The sequence below is a fragment of the Lichenostomus cassidix genome, chromosome 20 (assembly GCF_008360975.1).
Source record: "Lichenostomus cassidix isolate B80296 chromosome 20, HeHo_3.0, whole genome shotgun sequence".
Classification (NCBI taxonomy): domain Eukaryota; kingdom Metazoa; phylum Chordata; class Aves; order Passeriformes; family Meliphagidae; genus Lichenostomus; species Lichenostomus cassidix.
The window spans coordinates 7,442,022-7,456,227 of NC_139500.1; the positions used below are offsets into that span (position 1 = coordinate 7,442,022).

The 14,206-nt window shown below is 60.4% G+C and overlaps 1 protein-coding gene and 1 long non-coding RNA gene across 3 annotated transcripts in view; one reads left to right on the forward strand and one right to left on the reverse strand.

Moving 5' to 3' along the window:
* NOL4L (nucleolar protein 4 like) overlaps positions 1-902 on the reverse strand; it is a 63,243-nt gene extending 62,341 nt beyond the window's left edge. Inside the window, exon 1 of the mRNA XM_085079593.1 lies at positions 309-902. Coding sequence (XP_084935719.1) covers positions 309-617 — 309 coding nt within the window. The 5' untranslated portion in view covers positions 618-902. The remainder of the gene's footprint in view (positions 1-308) is intronic.
* LOC146428704 (uncharacterized) lies at positions 370-9,614 on the forward strand. Of its 2 annotated transcripts, XR_014856067.1 has the most exons (5): positions 370-485; positions 7,880-8,070; positions 8,289-8,469; positions 9,163-9,278; positions 9,360-9,614. It is a non-coding gene; the product is annotated as an uncharacterized LOC146428704 (long non-coding RNA). The 2 variants fall into 2 exon arrangements; XR_014856065.1 differs by lacking the exon at positions 370-485 and having other exon boundaries at positions 1,413-8,070.
* The last annotated feature ends 4,592 nt before the right edge of the window (positions 9,615-14,206 follow it).

Consider the following 14,206-nt stretch of genomic DNA (forward strand, 5'->3'; position numbering starts at 1 on the left):
GGCGGGTCGGGGCGGCGGGGGCGCGGCGGCTGCCCCGGGAGCGGCGGGGGCTGCGGGAGCGGCCGGGCCCCGCGTCGCGCCCCGCATGGGGCATGCGCGCTCCCGGCGGCCGGCGGGGCTGGGCCGCCCGGTGCTGACGGGACAGGGCCGGCGCGGCGGTGGAGGGGACCGGGGCCCCGGGGGTGCCCGCCCCCGCCCCGGGCAATTCCCCCCCCCCTCCCCGCCCGCACCCCCGGGGAGGACAAACAGACACGGACAGGCAGGCAGACAGACAGACACAGAGCCCCCGGGGCACGGAGCGCACTAACCGTTCCCGTTTTCACCGGCACATATACCACCACTTGACCCATCTTCGTCGCCTCCCTGGTGCCGTTTCCCAGGCGGAAGCCCTTGGACCGGACCCAGAACTGGAACTTGCCTTTCTCCCCCCCGCCGGAGCCGCCGCCGGAGCCGGTTCCCCCCTGCAGCACCTCGGCGATGCGCTGGTACTTGCTCCGGGTCACCGTCTTGGTTTTGGCTGAGTCCCCGTAGGTGCGCAGGCACCAGTCCCGGAACTGCCGCCCCAGCTCGCTGTCCCCGGGGCGGCTCCCCCGCAGCAGTAACGGCGGCTTCGGCATCGCCCGACCGGCGGCGGCGGCGGTAACGGCGGCGGTAGCAGCAGCAGCGGCGGCGCCCGGCCCCGCGCCCTGTCCCGGAGCGGGCGGAGGGGCAGCGGCGCTCCCGGGACGGGCTGCGGGGGCGACGGGCGGGATGGAGCGGGGAGCAAGAGGCGCAGGAGGGGTGGCGGCCGCTGTAACGGGGAGAGGGGGGAGCACCGGGGCTCGGACAGCGACCGGAGGGAGGCACCGGCGGCGCCAGCAGCAGCAGCAGCCGCTCCTGTCACAGGATCACAGGCGGCTCCGGCTCGTCCCCCTCCCTCCCTCCCTCCGCCCGCCCGCCCGCCCGCCCGCCCGTCCCTGCCTCCTCCGCCCCCCTCCGGCCGCCTCCTCCTCTCAGCGGGATCCCACCTGTTAGAGCGGCCTCGCCGCCACCGACGGGTCCCCCCCCCCACTTCAACCCCCGGCCCCGGGGCAGCTGCTCCCCCCGCCCCGGCTCCGGTGGGATGCGCTCCCCTGGCTGGGCCGCCCCTTCCCCCCCGCTTCCCCGCTCCCCGGCCGTACGGCCCCGTACAGCCGGAGAGCGGGGTAGCGGAGCGGGGGGCCGAGCGACCGAGGCGGGGTAGGGGGTGTCGGTGGGCGCGGGTCCCGGTGCCGGTCCCAGACAAAGGGCCGGCGGGGCGCGGGCGCACGTGTGCGGCGGGACGGGCCGGCGGGGGCGGAGGCGGGCACCTGCCGAGCCGCCGCAGAGCCGGGGAGGAGCCGCGGGGGCAGCGGGAGCGGCGGTGGGAAGGTGGAGAGGGGGAGTCCGCCACCCGCCGCGAGGACCGGGATCGCCCCGCAGCGCCCTCGGTTGACCGGAGCGGCTGCGGCTTGTCCCGCCGGACCGGGAGAGCCGCACCCCGCCCCAAGCCCGGCCCCGGGGCAGCCGCGGTCCTGCCGGCCCCTGGAGCGGGAGACAAAGGCCGGACCCCGGCCCCGGTGCCTCGCTCCGCTCCCCCGCCCTCCGCATCCGCCTCGCGCCCCGCAGCCGCGGCTGTCCCGCGGCGGGACCGAGCGCCGCCACTGCGGGGCGAGCGGGGGGGTCGGGACACGGTCCCGCTGCTCGGGCCCCGAGGGGGCGGAGGCGAGGGCGGCCACGGCGGGCCCCGGGGGTGTGAGATGGGGCGGCCCGTCCCGGCCGGCGGCTGCGGCTCGGGCTCTGCCCGGCGCTCACACGCATGTGCCGAGATGCCGGTGGTGCCACATGTGTGCTCCCGGTCTGTCCATCGGTGTCACATGTGTACTCCATGCCCACCCGGCAGTGCCGCGCGTGTGCTCCTGGTCTGCCCATCAATGCCACACATATGCTGCCGGTCTGTTCATTGGTCCCACGCATGTGCTGCTTGTCCATCAGTGCCATACGTGTGCTCCTGGTCTGTCCATCAGTGCCACATGCATGTTCCATGCCCACTCAGCAGTGTCATATGTGTGCTCTTCTTCTGTCTCTTGGTGTCATATGTGTTCCCTGTCTGTCCATCAATGCCACATATGTGCTCCCGGTCTGTCCATTAGTGCCACATGCGTCCTCCATTCTCACCCAGCGGTGCCACGCGTCTGCTTCTGGTCTGTCTGTTGGTGCCACCACACGTTCCTTGTCTGTCCATCACTGCCACGCATGTGATGCCAGTCTGTCCATGAGTGCCACGCATGTGCTCCATCTGTCCATCGGTCCCATACCTGTGCTCCCTGTCTATCAGTGACCTGCATGCTCCCAGCCTGTCCATCAGTGCCATACGTGTGTTTTCTGCCTGTCCATTAATGCCATGCATGTGGTCCCAGTCTGCCCATTGGTACCACATATGTGCTCCATACCCACCCAGCAGTGCCAGGCATGTGCTCCTCCTGTGTCCACCAGTGCCACGTGTGCTTCATGCCCACCCCGCAGAGCCACACATGTGCTCCATGCCCACCTGGCAGTGCCACACATTTTGTGCATCTGAAGTCGGGGGCACAGCAGTGGTCCATACGAGGGCTGCCTGCATGGTCAGCAGTAGTATGGCTGGCATGAGGATGTAGGAGCAGGAGCTGGAAGACTGTGGGAACCTGGAAGAGGAATTTGATGTGTCAGGGTGTTGTCTGAGGCCAGTACTGGAGGTGCTGGGCGTGGCATTGGAGCAGCCCGGGCACAGCCAGCAGCAGTGCCAGGCGCCAAGGCTGAAGATGGGGGAAGGTGAGGATGCTTGATGGCTGAAGGGCAGTTTCCTTCACCGTCCCTTGCCCTGTGCCAGTCACATGGTGCCCATGCAACAGATCTTTAGGTGAGAATAGAATACTGTAGGAGCTGAGCCATGGGTTAGCCATGACAGAGGGGGTACAGTGAAACCAGGGAAGGTCTGTGACACTGGAGCATTGTCCTTGCTTATTGCAATATGCCACTATAGATCATGTTGACCTCCCCTATCCCACTGGATATGTGGGCAACTCTCAAAAAATTCTCAGTGTCACCATCCAGTTTGCCCTGGGCCCAGCATGATACCATTGGAGAGGGACCTGGGGAGTGCAGAGTCTTCCCCACTGTGGATTTTCACCCCAAGGTGCGTTGTGCAGGAACTTGCTGGTGCGCTGCAGTATTTCTGATGGCCACTATGAATAGGATGGACATCCTCTGAAGCCTCAGCCAGCCATAGAAGCATGGCTTTTTCTGGGGATGGCTGTGAGGAGCAGTGAGTGGATAGAAATGGCAGAAAAGAGAAGGCTGTTTTTCAGAATTTGGGTTCAGTGGGCAACTTTCTCACAATGACTTGGTGGACGAAGTCAGGCTCAGGTCTCACGCTGCTCCAGCCCCTGGACTTATGCCTGTCCCAAACAAAGCAGTGACTGGCTGACCTGGTGTTCGGAGCTGGCTGGCACAGGGGAGCCTATGGGGGATCCTATGAGAACTTGGTCAATCAGCATTGTGGGAGGTGTGGGGACCAATGGATGTCCAGGAGAGCCAGGGCAGATCCCATTTCTGGAGTCCAGCCTCCTCCACTTTGCAGGAGATGTTGAACAAGGAATGGAGTAAAAGAACATTTTGCTTCTGCTGAGGAGTTGCTCTACACAGGAGTGATGCTACCTTTTTCACCATGATCAGACTTTCCCACTGAGGTCACAACTGAATTCTCCACCTTGCAGTTCAGCTGCTGAGGAGCCAGTGCAATGTCCTCTTGCAGCATCATAGGCAGGGGCAGAAGTCTTCTCCTACCTCAGCCCAACTGTTGGAAGCTTTGGGGTCCACTTAGCAATGCACAGGTGTCCCTCTCTGGTGAGCAGGGACAGGGGTTTCCCCTGTTTGTGAAGGCAAGGCCACTCACACCAAGAACTAATGTCCTCTGAGTGAGGATTCTGGGCAGACCATTCACACCTGGCCTGAGTGTTCAGATCAATATTTTAGGGCTGATCCAGCACGGATTCAATGAGGATTCAGCTTGCACTGCATGAGCAATCTCATGACATGCCAGATTAGAATGCGTGATGTTGAGGCAGTCTTTTCCTTAAAGGTAGGCAAAAATTGTGGAATTGTTTAGTGGCCCTGGACCTTCAGCTGTTGGTTCTGGCTGGCAAGTACTGGATGTGTTCAGCACAGGGTGTCTGATAATGCCTTTTTATAGACAAACATGGTGACTGCAGGTCCATTGCTATTTATACTGTACCAAAAAAAAGTTGGATTTGGGTTTCATCTGAGCACTTTGCTGCTCTTTACTCTTTGAGGTGCCTTTCTAATTTCCTACAAGTTGTGTTTTCTTCAAAAGATATTTTTGTTATTCTGACAAAACTGTTCATCTGTACTGGAGATTGGACATACACAGGACAAAGCATTTGGGACCTACTGAGGTCAGAACAATATACAGGATGGGAAGAAATTCTGCCAGAGACATCCCATCAAGTGCTTCAGGAATTAAAGAAACATGGAATGGTTTGGGTTGGAAGGGACATTGAAGACCATCTCATACCAACCCTCCTGCCATGGGCTGGGGACACCTTCCACTAGAGCAGGTTGCTCCAAGCCCTGTCCAACTTGGCCTTGAATGCCTGGTCTTGTTGGTCAGCACCTGGGCCTGCACTCGAATAGAGCCAAAACTGGAACAGTTCACTGACTGCCCCTGAGTGTTGCTGGGTGGGATCAGAGCCAGGCAGAGGGCTGGGCACAGGAGCACCCAACCCATCCATGGACATCGTTTGGTGCCGAGCAACACAGAGTGAACTCAGGAGTTAATAACCATCACTTCTCTGGGCATCCAGGAGTGCTTCCTTGGGGAAGGACAGAGAATGTTGAGGTACATATGGAATCACTATGGATGATGTTTGGCTCTTGTAACATTTCATTCACAGTCAGATAGCCAGCCTTCGTGTCTCAACTACCTCTGCAGTCAGTGTGTGACAATGAGCACCTACAGAAACCATTCATCCCCATCCTCTGGACCCTCCCTGTGGAGTGAGATGAATTGCTTGCTGGAACTGCTTAATTCTTCCCATCAAACACAAAGACAGTCTGTGTGTCTCTCAGTCTGCATCTGAGACATTCACCTGCCCAAGGCTGGGTGAGAGACCTGTGATCCACCAAAGGGAGAACTGTGATCCACCAGCTGGGTAGCTGTGATCCACCAGCAGGATGGAAGAGGGGAATGAGCCCAAGTTGACTTAGAGCCATTTCAAGGGAGGTACAGGGAAGTACAAGGGCTCTGGCAATGCTTCGTGCTGCCACCTGGTTCTGGTGAGCCACACTGAGAGAATTTAGCCTGAAACTAGTGCAGAGAGAGTTTGCTGGATTGTTCAGGAGAGAGGAGAGTGTCTTACAGAGATGACTCAGCTCCCTGATCTCTGAGAAATGGATGCTGAGAGAAGACACGTTTGTGGACAACTGGAGACAGATACCAGGGAGGGACATGGGTTAAACCCTGGCACTACCTTAGGAGAAGATGGGTAAGAATGAACCCATATGGATAACCCTATGTCTGAAATGAGGAGATGCTGACAAAACATTGGAGCCATCAGGGTCTACAGGAGTGACCTCAGAGAAGAACTGGGAAGAGAACCTGGTGGCTGCAAAAGGAGCTTGGTCAGGTTCTGGGTGACATGGCTCAGTGTGGCTGCCTCTCCCAGCGGGCACTGGACACTGTCAGGGGTCCTATTGGGGTCTCTGTGTCCAAAGTGAGAAATCAGATTTAATTCTCCCGTAGCTTTTGCTAACTCTGAGCCTAAACAATGAGGTTTTCCCTAGTAGAATTATTCTTGACTTTAATCAAAACCCAATTTAGATCCAGGTCAGATAATAAGTCAAAGCGGCTCAGGGAAGTCAGCAAGGAGCGTGAATTCCTTCTGGAGCCCCTTGGATTGCTGTCCGTATCACAGCACCAAACATCATTTAGTGGGGCTTCTGCCTGGGAGAGGCCTGGGACTGAGAGAAGCAGAGCAGCCAGAGTCACAAATTGAGAGGGGATTTGTGGAAATAATAGACATTTTCCCCACCTTCTTATTCTGTCTCCAGTGTGTCTTCAGCGGGGTGGGAATCAAACCACGTGGCCACTGGATTGATGTGCTTGGGGGAAGAGCCACAGAAGGAGTGGGGTAGCCTGGCGCTGTGGGGAAGAACCGAAATACCCAGCAGCTGCCAGAGCTGTGTGGGAGCCTGGGCAGGAACAGCCAGGGAGCTGCAGAGCAGGGCTGAGCTCCATTCCCAGAGCTGCGTGGGGAAGGCTGATGGCACCTGCCCACATCCTCTGTGACTGCACATGATGCCACGTCTCCCTCAGTTTCAAGACCAGCAAATTCACCCTTCCCTGCTTTTTCTCTTCAGGAGAAAGAAGCGGGGGGGGGGGAAGAACCGAGAGGCCACAGATTTCCAGGCTAGGCTGTGCTAAGGCAGCACAAGCTGTCAGCAGGCACGCCAGGAGCAGCCGGGAGAAGCTGGGGTGCCCTCTGCAAGCTGGAGATCTCATTGTCTGTGTGGCAGAGGACAAGAGGGAAGGAGTATGAACTAAAAACAGTCTTGCAGTTTCAGAAGTAAGACTGTTCCTGTGACCTCTCACAACTGTGTTGGGTTAACAGTTGGACTTGATGATCTTAGAGGTCTTTTCCATCCTTTGCAGTTCTGTGATTCCATGATTCTCTGATTCTGTGCCGGGGGGTCTGTCTTCCTGCACCAGTCCAGAGGAGGCCCCTCTCCATTTTTCCAGGTGTGATCTGTTACTCCAGGCACATCTGCTCAGGCTGTCCAACCCAGTCCCTTTGCCCTCCTTTGAAATCCTCACCATCGGTATGCTCCATCAGCATCTGCAGCTGCAAACATCTGGATGGGGCTTTCCAATGAATCTACTCTGAGGTCAGGGGATTGCTCTGCTTTCTGAGGAGTCCCTGCTGCTTCTGTGGGATCCCTGGGCAGAGCTGGCACAGGAGGGGAGAGCTGGGATGGGCAGCTCTGATCCTTCCAGAAGGGAACCGTGTGGTCCCTGGGGGTCTGGCCTTTACCTTACAACATTTAAATGCCAGTGCTGGAAGGAATTCCTGGCAGGTGGAGAAGACACCTTATGCCTGGGGAGTGCTGCCTGCTCAGTAGGCCCCAGGAAAAGCTGGGTTTACATTTTTGGTGTGTTGCAGGGCACTAGGGCCCCGGTGGCGATATTTCTGTGTGAGATTTAATGGACTCAGGCTAAATCCTGGGAACTTGTACAGCAGCAGGATAATGAAATGCCAGCTATTCCTTGGTCTGTCTGCATCCCACCTCCAAATACTTTAAAGGCTTTGATCCAGCTGTTAACTCAGAAGTGCACACTGGTCCATGTGGCTCATCCATCCCCTCCTGCCAAGCTGGGTGCCCAGTGGGGTCTGTGCTGAGGGCACTGTGTGAGTGTTGATGGCAGAGCTGCTTGTGACTGTCCATGAGCAAGTTCCTGGTGCCATCCATCCCTCTCCAAAGGCTGGCTACCAGCAGAGCTGAGAAGCTTTGCCTGAAACATCACCCTCAGGAGACGCTGAGCTTCAGCCAGGCTACTTCCATGTGGGACAGGAGACAGCAGAGTCCTTACAGAGCCAGACACCATCCCATGGGATGGTGGATGCTGCTGATTCTCATTCAACTTCCTACGTCAGGCAGTGGCCAAGGGAGCACTAGGGCAATTGCTCCTGCTTTAATCTGGGGACTGTGTGATTGGGTTTTTTCCTGATTTCCTCAGGGATGTCCAAGGATGGGCTGGTCCCAGAATAAAGTGGATTCTGTGCCATCCTAGGGCTGAATGGGTTAATTTTTGTGCTTCCCTCCCCAGCTCGCTGCGGACTCTGGCTGGGACAGAACATCTGTCTGTTGCTATGGCTGCAGTACACTTGAAGGGGATGACTGGATAATTATTGCAAACATCCATCCTGCCTGATGTGCTCCCGGACTCTCCCTGCCCCAGCCAGGGCAGTGGCCGGTGCTCGGGCCCAACTTCTCTGACAGGGACCCTACCGAGGGATGGTGAGTTGGCATCACCTTTTCATTTGCATAATTAATGTGGCCGAGGCTGCAGGGCTCCTGGGAAATCCGACGCAGAGCAGCAGAGATGAAATGGCACGGAGGGCTCCAGCCTTCTCGAGGCTCGTAGAGCTCGGCTCATTGCTGACGCCCCACTTTGGAGCTACTGGGGAGTCGTTCTTCCCTTGCCGTTAATTTACCACCCACTTCTAACCGAACAGATTGCTCTGGGCTGATCCTGCCGTGCCTCCTCCAGGCACTGCATCCCACCTGGCTGCTGCTGAGCAGGACCCTGCCAGCTCAGCACAAACCAGGCTGCAGACCCCTGGGATTGTCACACTGTCAGGGGTTTGGGAAGCAGCAAGCTCCTGGGTCACAAGGCTTTCCCTGGTTCTCCTCTAGGTAGGCTGCTGCTGCTGCCGGCACTGTTGCCTGCATACCCTGCCTGTGTTCCTCTGCTTGTGCTCCCTGCCTGGACTTCCTTCCTGCTCTCCTTGCCTGTGCTGTTGCTGCCTACAGCTCGGTGACTTGCTGGGTTCAGCTGTGCCCACTGCTCACCGTGCAGCACCCAGACACTGTCCTGTGCATGTGGCTGCAGTGCCAGTGCTGGATCTCCAGCCTCCAGCAGAGCCTGCTGTCAGTTGCTGCCTGGTGATCCAGACAGGATCCCTGGCCTCTGGTGGGGCCCATTGCCAGTCAGTACCTGGTGATCCTCCTGAGATCCCTGGCCTTGCCTTGCAGCTGCATGTGCTGGAGCATGGCATGCCCTAAACCCACACCTCCCAATAACCCCTTCCCCTGCTCCTAGGAGTCTGTCTGCCCCAAATTATCTGTATCCCCTTTGTTCCTGGGGTTGCCACTCTTCTTTAGCCTACTGGCATTTAACCCTGCTCAAGATCTCACCCCAGGGATGTTCAAAAATCCAGATCTTGCCCTGTGAATTGTCTCTGTTTCAGCAAGTCCCACCTTTGTATTAACAGAGCAAAAGATAATGCAGAAGTTCCTCTTCTGAGCAGCCACTGCTGTTCTGTTTAACTGGGAACTTCAATGCAGCCATTGTACTTTTTTTTCTGTTTATCAACACGTGGTGGGTAGGAAGCCCAAGTGGAGCTGGGACCAGGATGAGGGCAGACCTCCACAGCCACTGGCCAGCAAACAGCACCACAGCTGAGACCCTCTGCCATGTCCATTTTCACTCTGCAGGGATCCAGGTAAGCTGTGCCGGACAAGGCTGCCTCATGCTTTTCTCATTACCTGTAACATTGTCAATAAATAATACTATTTTCCCACAGTGCTTTGGATCTGCAGAGCAGCTGTCAAGCACTCATTGGTGTGGAGCACTGCCAGAAGTTCCATAGGTAGGGTAAGGTAGGGAAGATGGAGCCAGGTCATGGGACACTCCATCAGGCAGTGCTGCCTCTTTAAAGTAGGAAGGAGAATGGCACAGAGATGGAGAGGTCTGTGGGCTACTCCTGGGTCCTGTCTGATCCTTATCATCCCAACATTTTTGTGTATGATTCAACAAAGTCCTTTGCTTGCACAACTTACTTGATTGTCATCTTTGTGACTCAGGTGCAAATGATCTGCTCACGTTTGCAGTGAGAGAGTTGAGCCCTTTGGCTACAAAACCTCCAAGAGATCCTCACTTTGATTCAACCTGGAGGACAGAGCCAGGTGCTTCCCTTCTGGAGGCCCTTGCACAGAGAATGGGGTGAGTGAGGGTGGCGGGTGGGTAGGTGCTACATGAGCTCTGTGACATGGCTCCCAGGCACAGAGGAGGCTGACATCTGCTTGTCACACATGCAGAAGGTCTCTTGGAGCATGAGGGGCTCCTGGAATTCTTCTCTTCCCCCAAGACCTCATCATATCCTACCCCCAAGGAAGCTCTGGGATCTGCTGTCCTGAATAGGGTCTTGAGCAGCCAGGGCAGGCTGGGTTCTCAAAGGGTTGTTCTCTGCTCCACAGAGCAGGCTGCGGGGAATTGTGGGCTCTCAGCACCTCTGAAAGCCTTGCCATAGGGTGCCAAACTCCCCTGGGAGGTACCTCACTGCTGGGTGCCTGTGCTTGGATGTGACTCGCCTGAAACACACAGGGTATCCAGGAGCTGCAGGGCTGTGGGAGGATCCAGGCAGGAGGATTGCTGTGACAGGCAGAAAGATGGTGCCACTTTCTTCTTGCAGTGGGGTCCTCCATCTGTGGTGGCCTGGAGCAGCTGGGAGGCTTCTCCTCCAGCCACTGGGCTGCAGGGTCTTTAGCAGACAAGCTGTCTGTGGTGCCCACTCCTGTTTGGACTTCTGGGGGAGAGGTAGCAGGGTGCCCTGTCCCGTGGCAGGGTGCAGGGCATTATCTCCTGACAACGCCCCGGTCAGTCCAGCGGTGACGCCCATGTCCCTGGGCCAGTCCTTAGAGGGAAAAATACTCTCGGGGACAGCTTTGGTTTCTGTGCTCCCCCAGGACGTCAGGCAAAGCCACGGCTGAAATGCGGAGCTGTGCCTGGCAGCGGGGCAGTGGCTGTGGGGGGAAGGAGGAGGAGCGGGCACGGGGCTCCCCCAAGGACAGCCCTGGCTTGGAGCTGGCGATGGGGACTGGTGTGGGGATGGAGGCTTGCCACCTCCCCTACCTCCTGGGCTTGGCCCCATTTCCAACGTGTCTTGGCACCATATGGCGCTTGCTTTATTTGTTCTGCTGCGACTTGGGAAGGAGGGCAGTGTTTCATTGTCTGGCAGAGGAGGTGGGACGCAGGCACAGGAATATGCCCGTGTCCCGTGGGATCACTGCCTGAGCCAGGCGCTCCACATCTCGTCCGGGCTGCAGGTCGGTGTCCTCATCCTTCGCAACACAGGGGTTTCCCCGGAGAGTCGCTGCCGGAGATTCACCCACCCACGTGGCGTCGGAGCTGAAGGAGCACCGCGTGTGCGGGCGCGTCCCGGTGCGGAGCACGACCGACCCGCCACGGGACGCTGCCCGTAGGAGGAAAACGTGGCAGCGCTCCTCCTGACTCATTGCACAGGCAGCAATCCTGCGACAGCGATGCCGGGCTTGCCCAGCACCAAAAAGTGACAGCATGCTCCACCCACCCCGGCTTGCGGGAGCAGGAGCGTTCTCCGCATGCCCGCGGTCTGGGGGAGCCGCTATCCCGCGCACATCTCCCCGTCCTGCTCCGTGACACACCAAATCTCATCCTACTGCCTCGCCTGCCGCCCCCGTGTTCCCCCGGCTCTGCCTCTCCCTTCCCTCCGCTGCCCAGGGCTCAGCTCGCTGCACGGAGCTCTGGGATGGGGAGGAAGGGGAGAAAGGCTGCTCAGAGGCTGAGGCCCAGCCTTCCCAGATTTGCATATTTTTTACTGGCTCCCAAACAAGACATTTCTCCGGGGAAGTGAATGCGTCGCCTGCTGTCCCCGAGGGTGCTGTGTGCTGGGACAGCAGCCGCTGTGCTCGGAGGGGCCGCGATCCTGCTCCACACGCCCGCACTTCTCTGCTGCCGCAGGAAAAGCCTTTTCCTTGGTGGTTTCAAAATTCACGGGCTTTAATGCTGCTGCCCTGGGACTAGGTCCGGTCCCTCTTGGCTCGCAGGAGTCCCGGAGGCGGCCGGGCTGCAGCCGCCTGCGCAAATCTGCTCATTTCTATTTTGTCACTAGAATTTCCAGCATGTCCCTCCTCTCGTGTATAATTTAGTCGCATGAAAAGGAACCGCGCGAGGAGGGGAAGAGGATGGAGAAACTTGCAAAGTCAGCCATGGAGAGGGAATCTGTGTCAGGAAGCATCACAAAGGGAGCCGGGGGATTGGCTCCGGTCGCTTCCAGCGGCTGTGTGTGTGCCAGCCCCTCAGGAATCGCCCGGCGGCTCCTTCCCTCCCTGCGTCCCTCTCGCCTTCACTGCGCTGCGGCCGGGCTGGGACAGCCCATCGCCGTTGCCATGGCTGCGGTGTGCGGGAGGGGGGGCTCGGCCGGGTGCCCCCGCCGGAGCATCCCGCGCCTTCCTCCCTCTTCCTCCCCACTGGCCCCATCGGATGCGCTCCGGCCCCGCCACGGCCAAAGCCGCAGCGTGGATTTGACACCCGTGGGATTAGACAGGGCTGTGCCCGCGGGAGGAGGAGAAGTAGGAGAGGAGGAGGAGGAGGAGGAGGAGGAGAAGGAGGAGGAGGAGGGAGCAGGGCAGCTCCGGGCTGGGCGGCCGCCAGCCGCCCCGGGGAGGGCCGGGAGGGCGGCGGGCAGGTAGGGCGGGCGGGACGGGCGGGGCGGGGGGGGCCGGGGCCGCTCCCCAGGGAGCGGGGGGGCCCCGGCGGGGCGGCGCGGGACACAGCTGATCCCCGGGCGCAGCTGATCCCCGCCGCCCCCCGCCAGCTGCCGCAGCGTGGGCGCAGCCGCGGTCCCGCGTGTCCCCGCCGGCACCGCGCACCCCGGCCCGGCCGAGCGTGGAGCCCCCGCGGCGGGGGGAGCAGCAGAGCCCCGAGGCGGGGAGCGGCCGGTCCTGGTGTCCCTGCGCTGTGAGGGACCGGCGCGGCGGCGGAGGGAGGAACCGCTCAGTCCTGCCCGCGGCCGGGGCCGAGAAGGAGGGAGCGGGGGCTGCTCCCTCCCCGCAGCCCGGACCGCTCAGCGGGGAGCGGCCGGAGCGGCTCCTGCCCGAGGAAGGGGGGGCCGCGGGCAGCGTGGAGGGGGGCCGGCGCTGCGGGCAGCTGCCTCCAATCCCGCCAGCTGCGGCCCCGGGACTGGCCCTGCCCGGCTGTGCCCTCCCCGAGCTCTCCTTGGGGCGGCGGCTGCAGCCCGGACACCGGCCTTGCTGCTGGGAGGCTCGGGGAGCGGCCGTTGGGACCGAGCATCTCCCGAGCCGGGACGCCGGGAGCGAGGGCGGCAGCAGCACAGCGGGCCCGGGACCAAGGGGGTCTGTTCACTCAGCCCTTGGGGGAAACCATCCCCACCGCACGCCCACGGCTGCGGGGGACGGCCAGTGGTGTGCCCCAACAGGGCTGCACCGATCCGCTGTGTCTTCCCTGCCACGGGGACGCTGCGCCCGCACTCGGAGATAAGCGGGCAGCGGTTCCGCCAGGGCCGGGGGCGGGGAGCTCTCGTTGGCCCGGGGCGCGCCGGGTCGCTCCGCTGTGTGGGGTCGGGGCGCTGTGAGCCCCGGCAGTCCTGCAGTGCAGGAGAGGGTGTCATGGCCTCTTGTGGTGCCACCAGGCTCCCGGTGCTCCCCGCTGTGCAGGCAGGATGCAGGCAGGGTGCCTCCGCGCTCCCGATTACCATCTTGTTTGGAGCCGAGGCAGAGGCTGTAATTTGATGCTCTCAAAGTTGGTGTTTACAAGGGACATGGCAGCCATCAGAGGCTCTTCTTGTTCTCCCGGTGAAAGCATATTCCTGTCTCCGCCGCGTGTGGCTGCTCCGTGTGCCAAGCACTGCTCGGGTCACACTGAGCATCCTGCGGAAACACCTTAGAGGGTCAGAACCTCCAGAGCTGCTGTGCTGTCCGGGCGCTGGGGTCAGGACCCCCACTCTGGGGTGTTTGGTGGGACTGTGGGTTCAGACCCTCTGGTGCAGTGGGCACTCGGGGCCAGCCTGCTCTGGGTGCCTGCAACGGCCCTGTGCTGCCAGGAGCCCACCTGCTGGACAAGGGGGTGCTGGGAGGAGGGCGAGCTGGCTGCCGCGGGACTCATCAGCTCCCTGTAGACAAATCCTTTCACTCTCGAGCAAGCAGAGCAGGACAGCCCGAGGCTTCCCAGTGCCACTCCAGCCCTGCGACTACTGTGTCCTTGTTGGGAGCCCACAGGGTACCCATCTCCCCAGCTGGGGGAAGGTCTGGCGAGATGCCTGTCACTTGAGACCCGGCACCCCCACCAAGCTGCCCCCACAACCCCAGCACCCGCAGTCCCACCCGACAGGGCTCATCTCCAGAGCTGGGGAACGCCGCTGGCATCTGTGCCCCTCATCTTTTCACCGGAGCTGCAAATCGCATCGGTCGCGGCACTCAGAGCCCGGTTCCAGCGCGGGTGCTCCAGCAGGGTCCTGGAGCTTTGGCATGGCTCCCACAGCACAGCGTGACACGGGACTGTGCCTGACGAACAGATGGCACCAGCGCAGCCACAGCCAGGTTTGGTGGCAGAGGAGAACCTGCTGCCCTGCGGCCGCGCTGCCGCGGGAGTGGG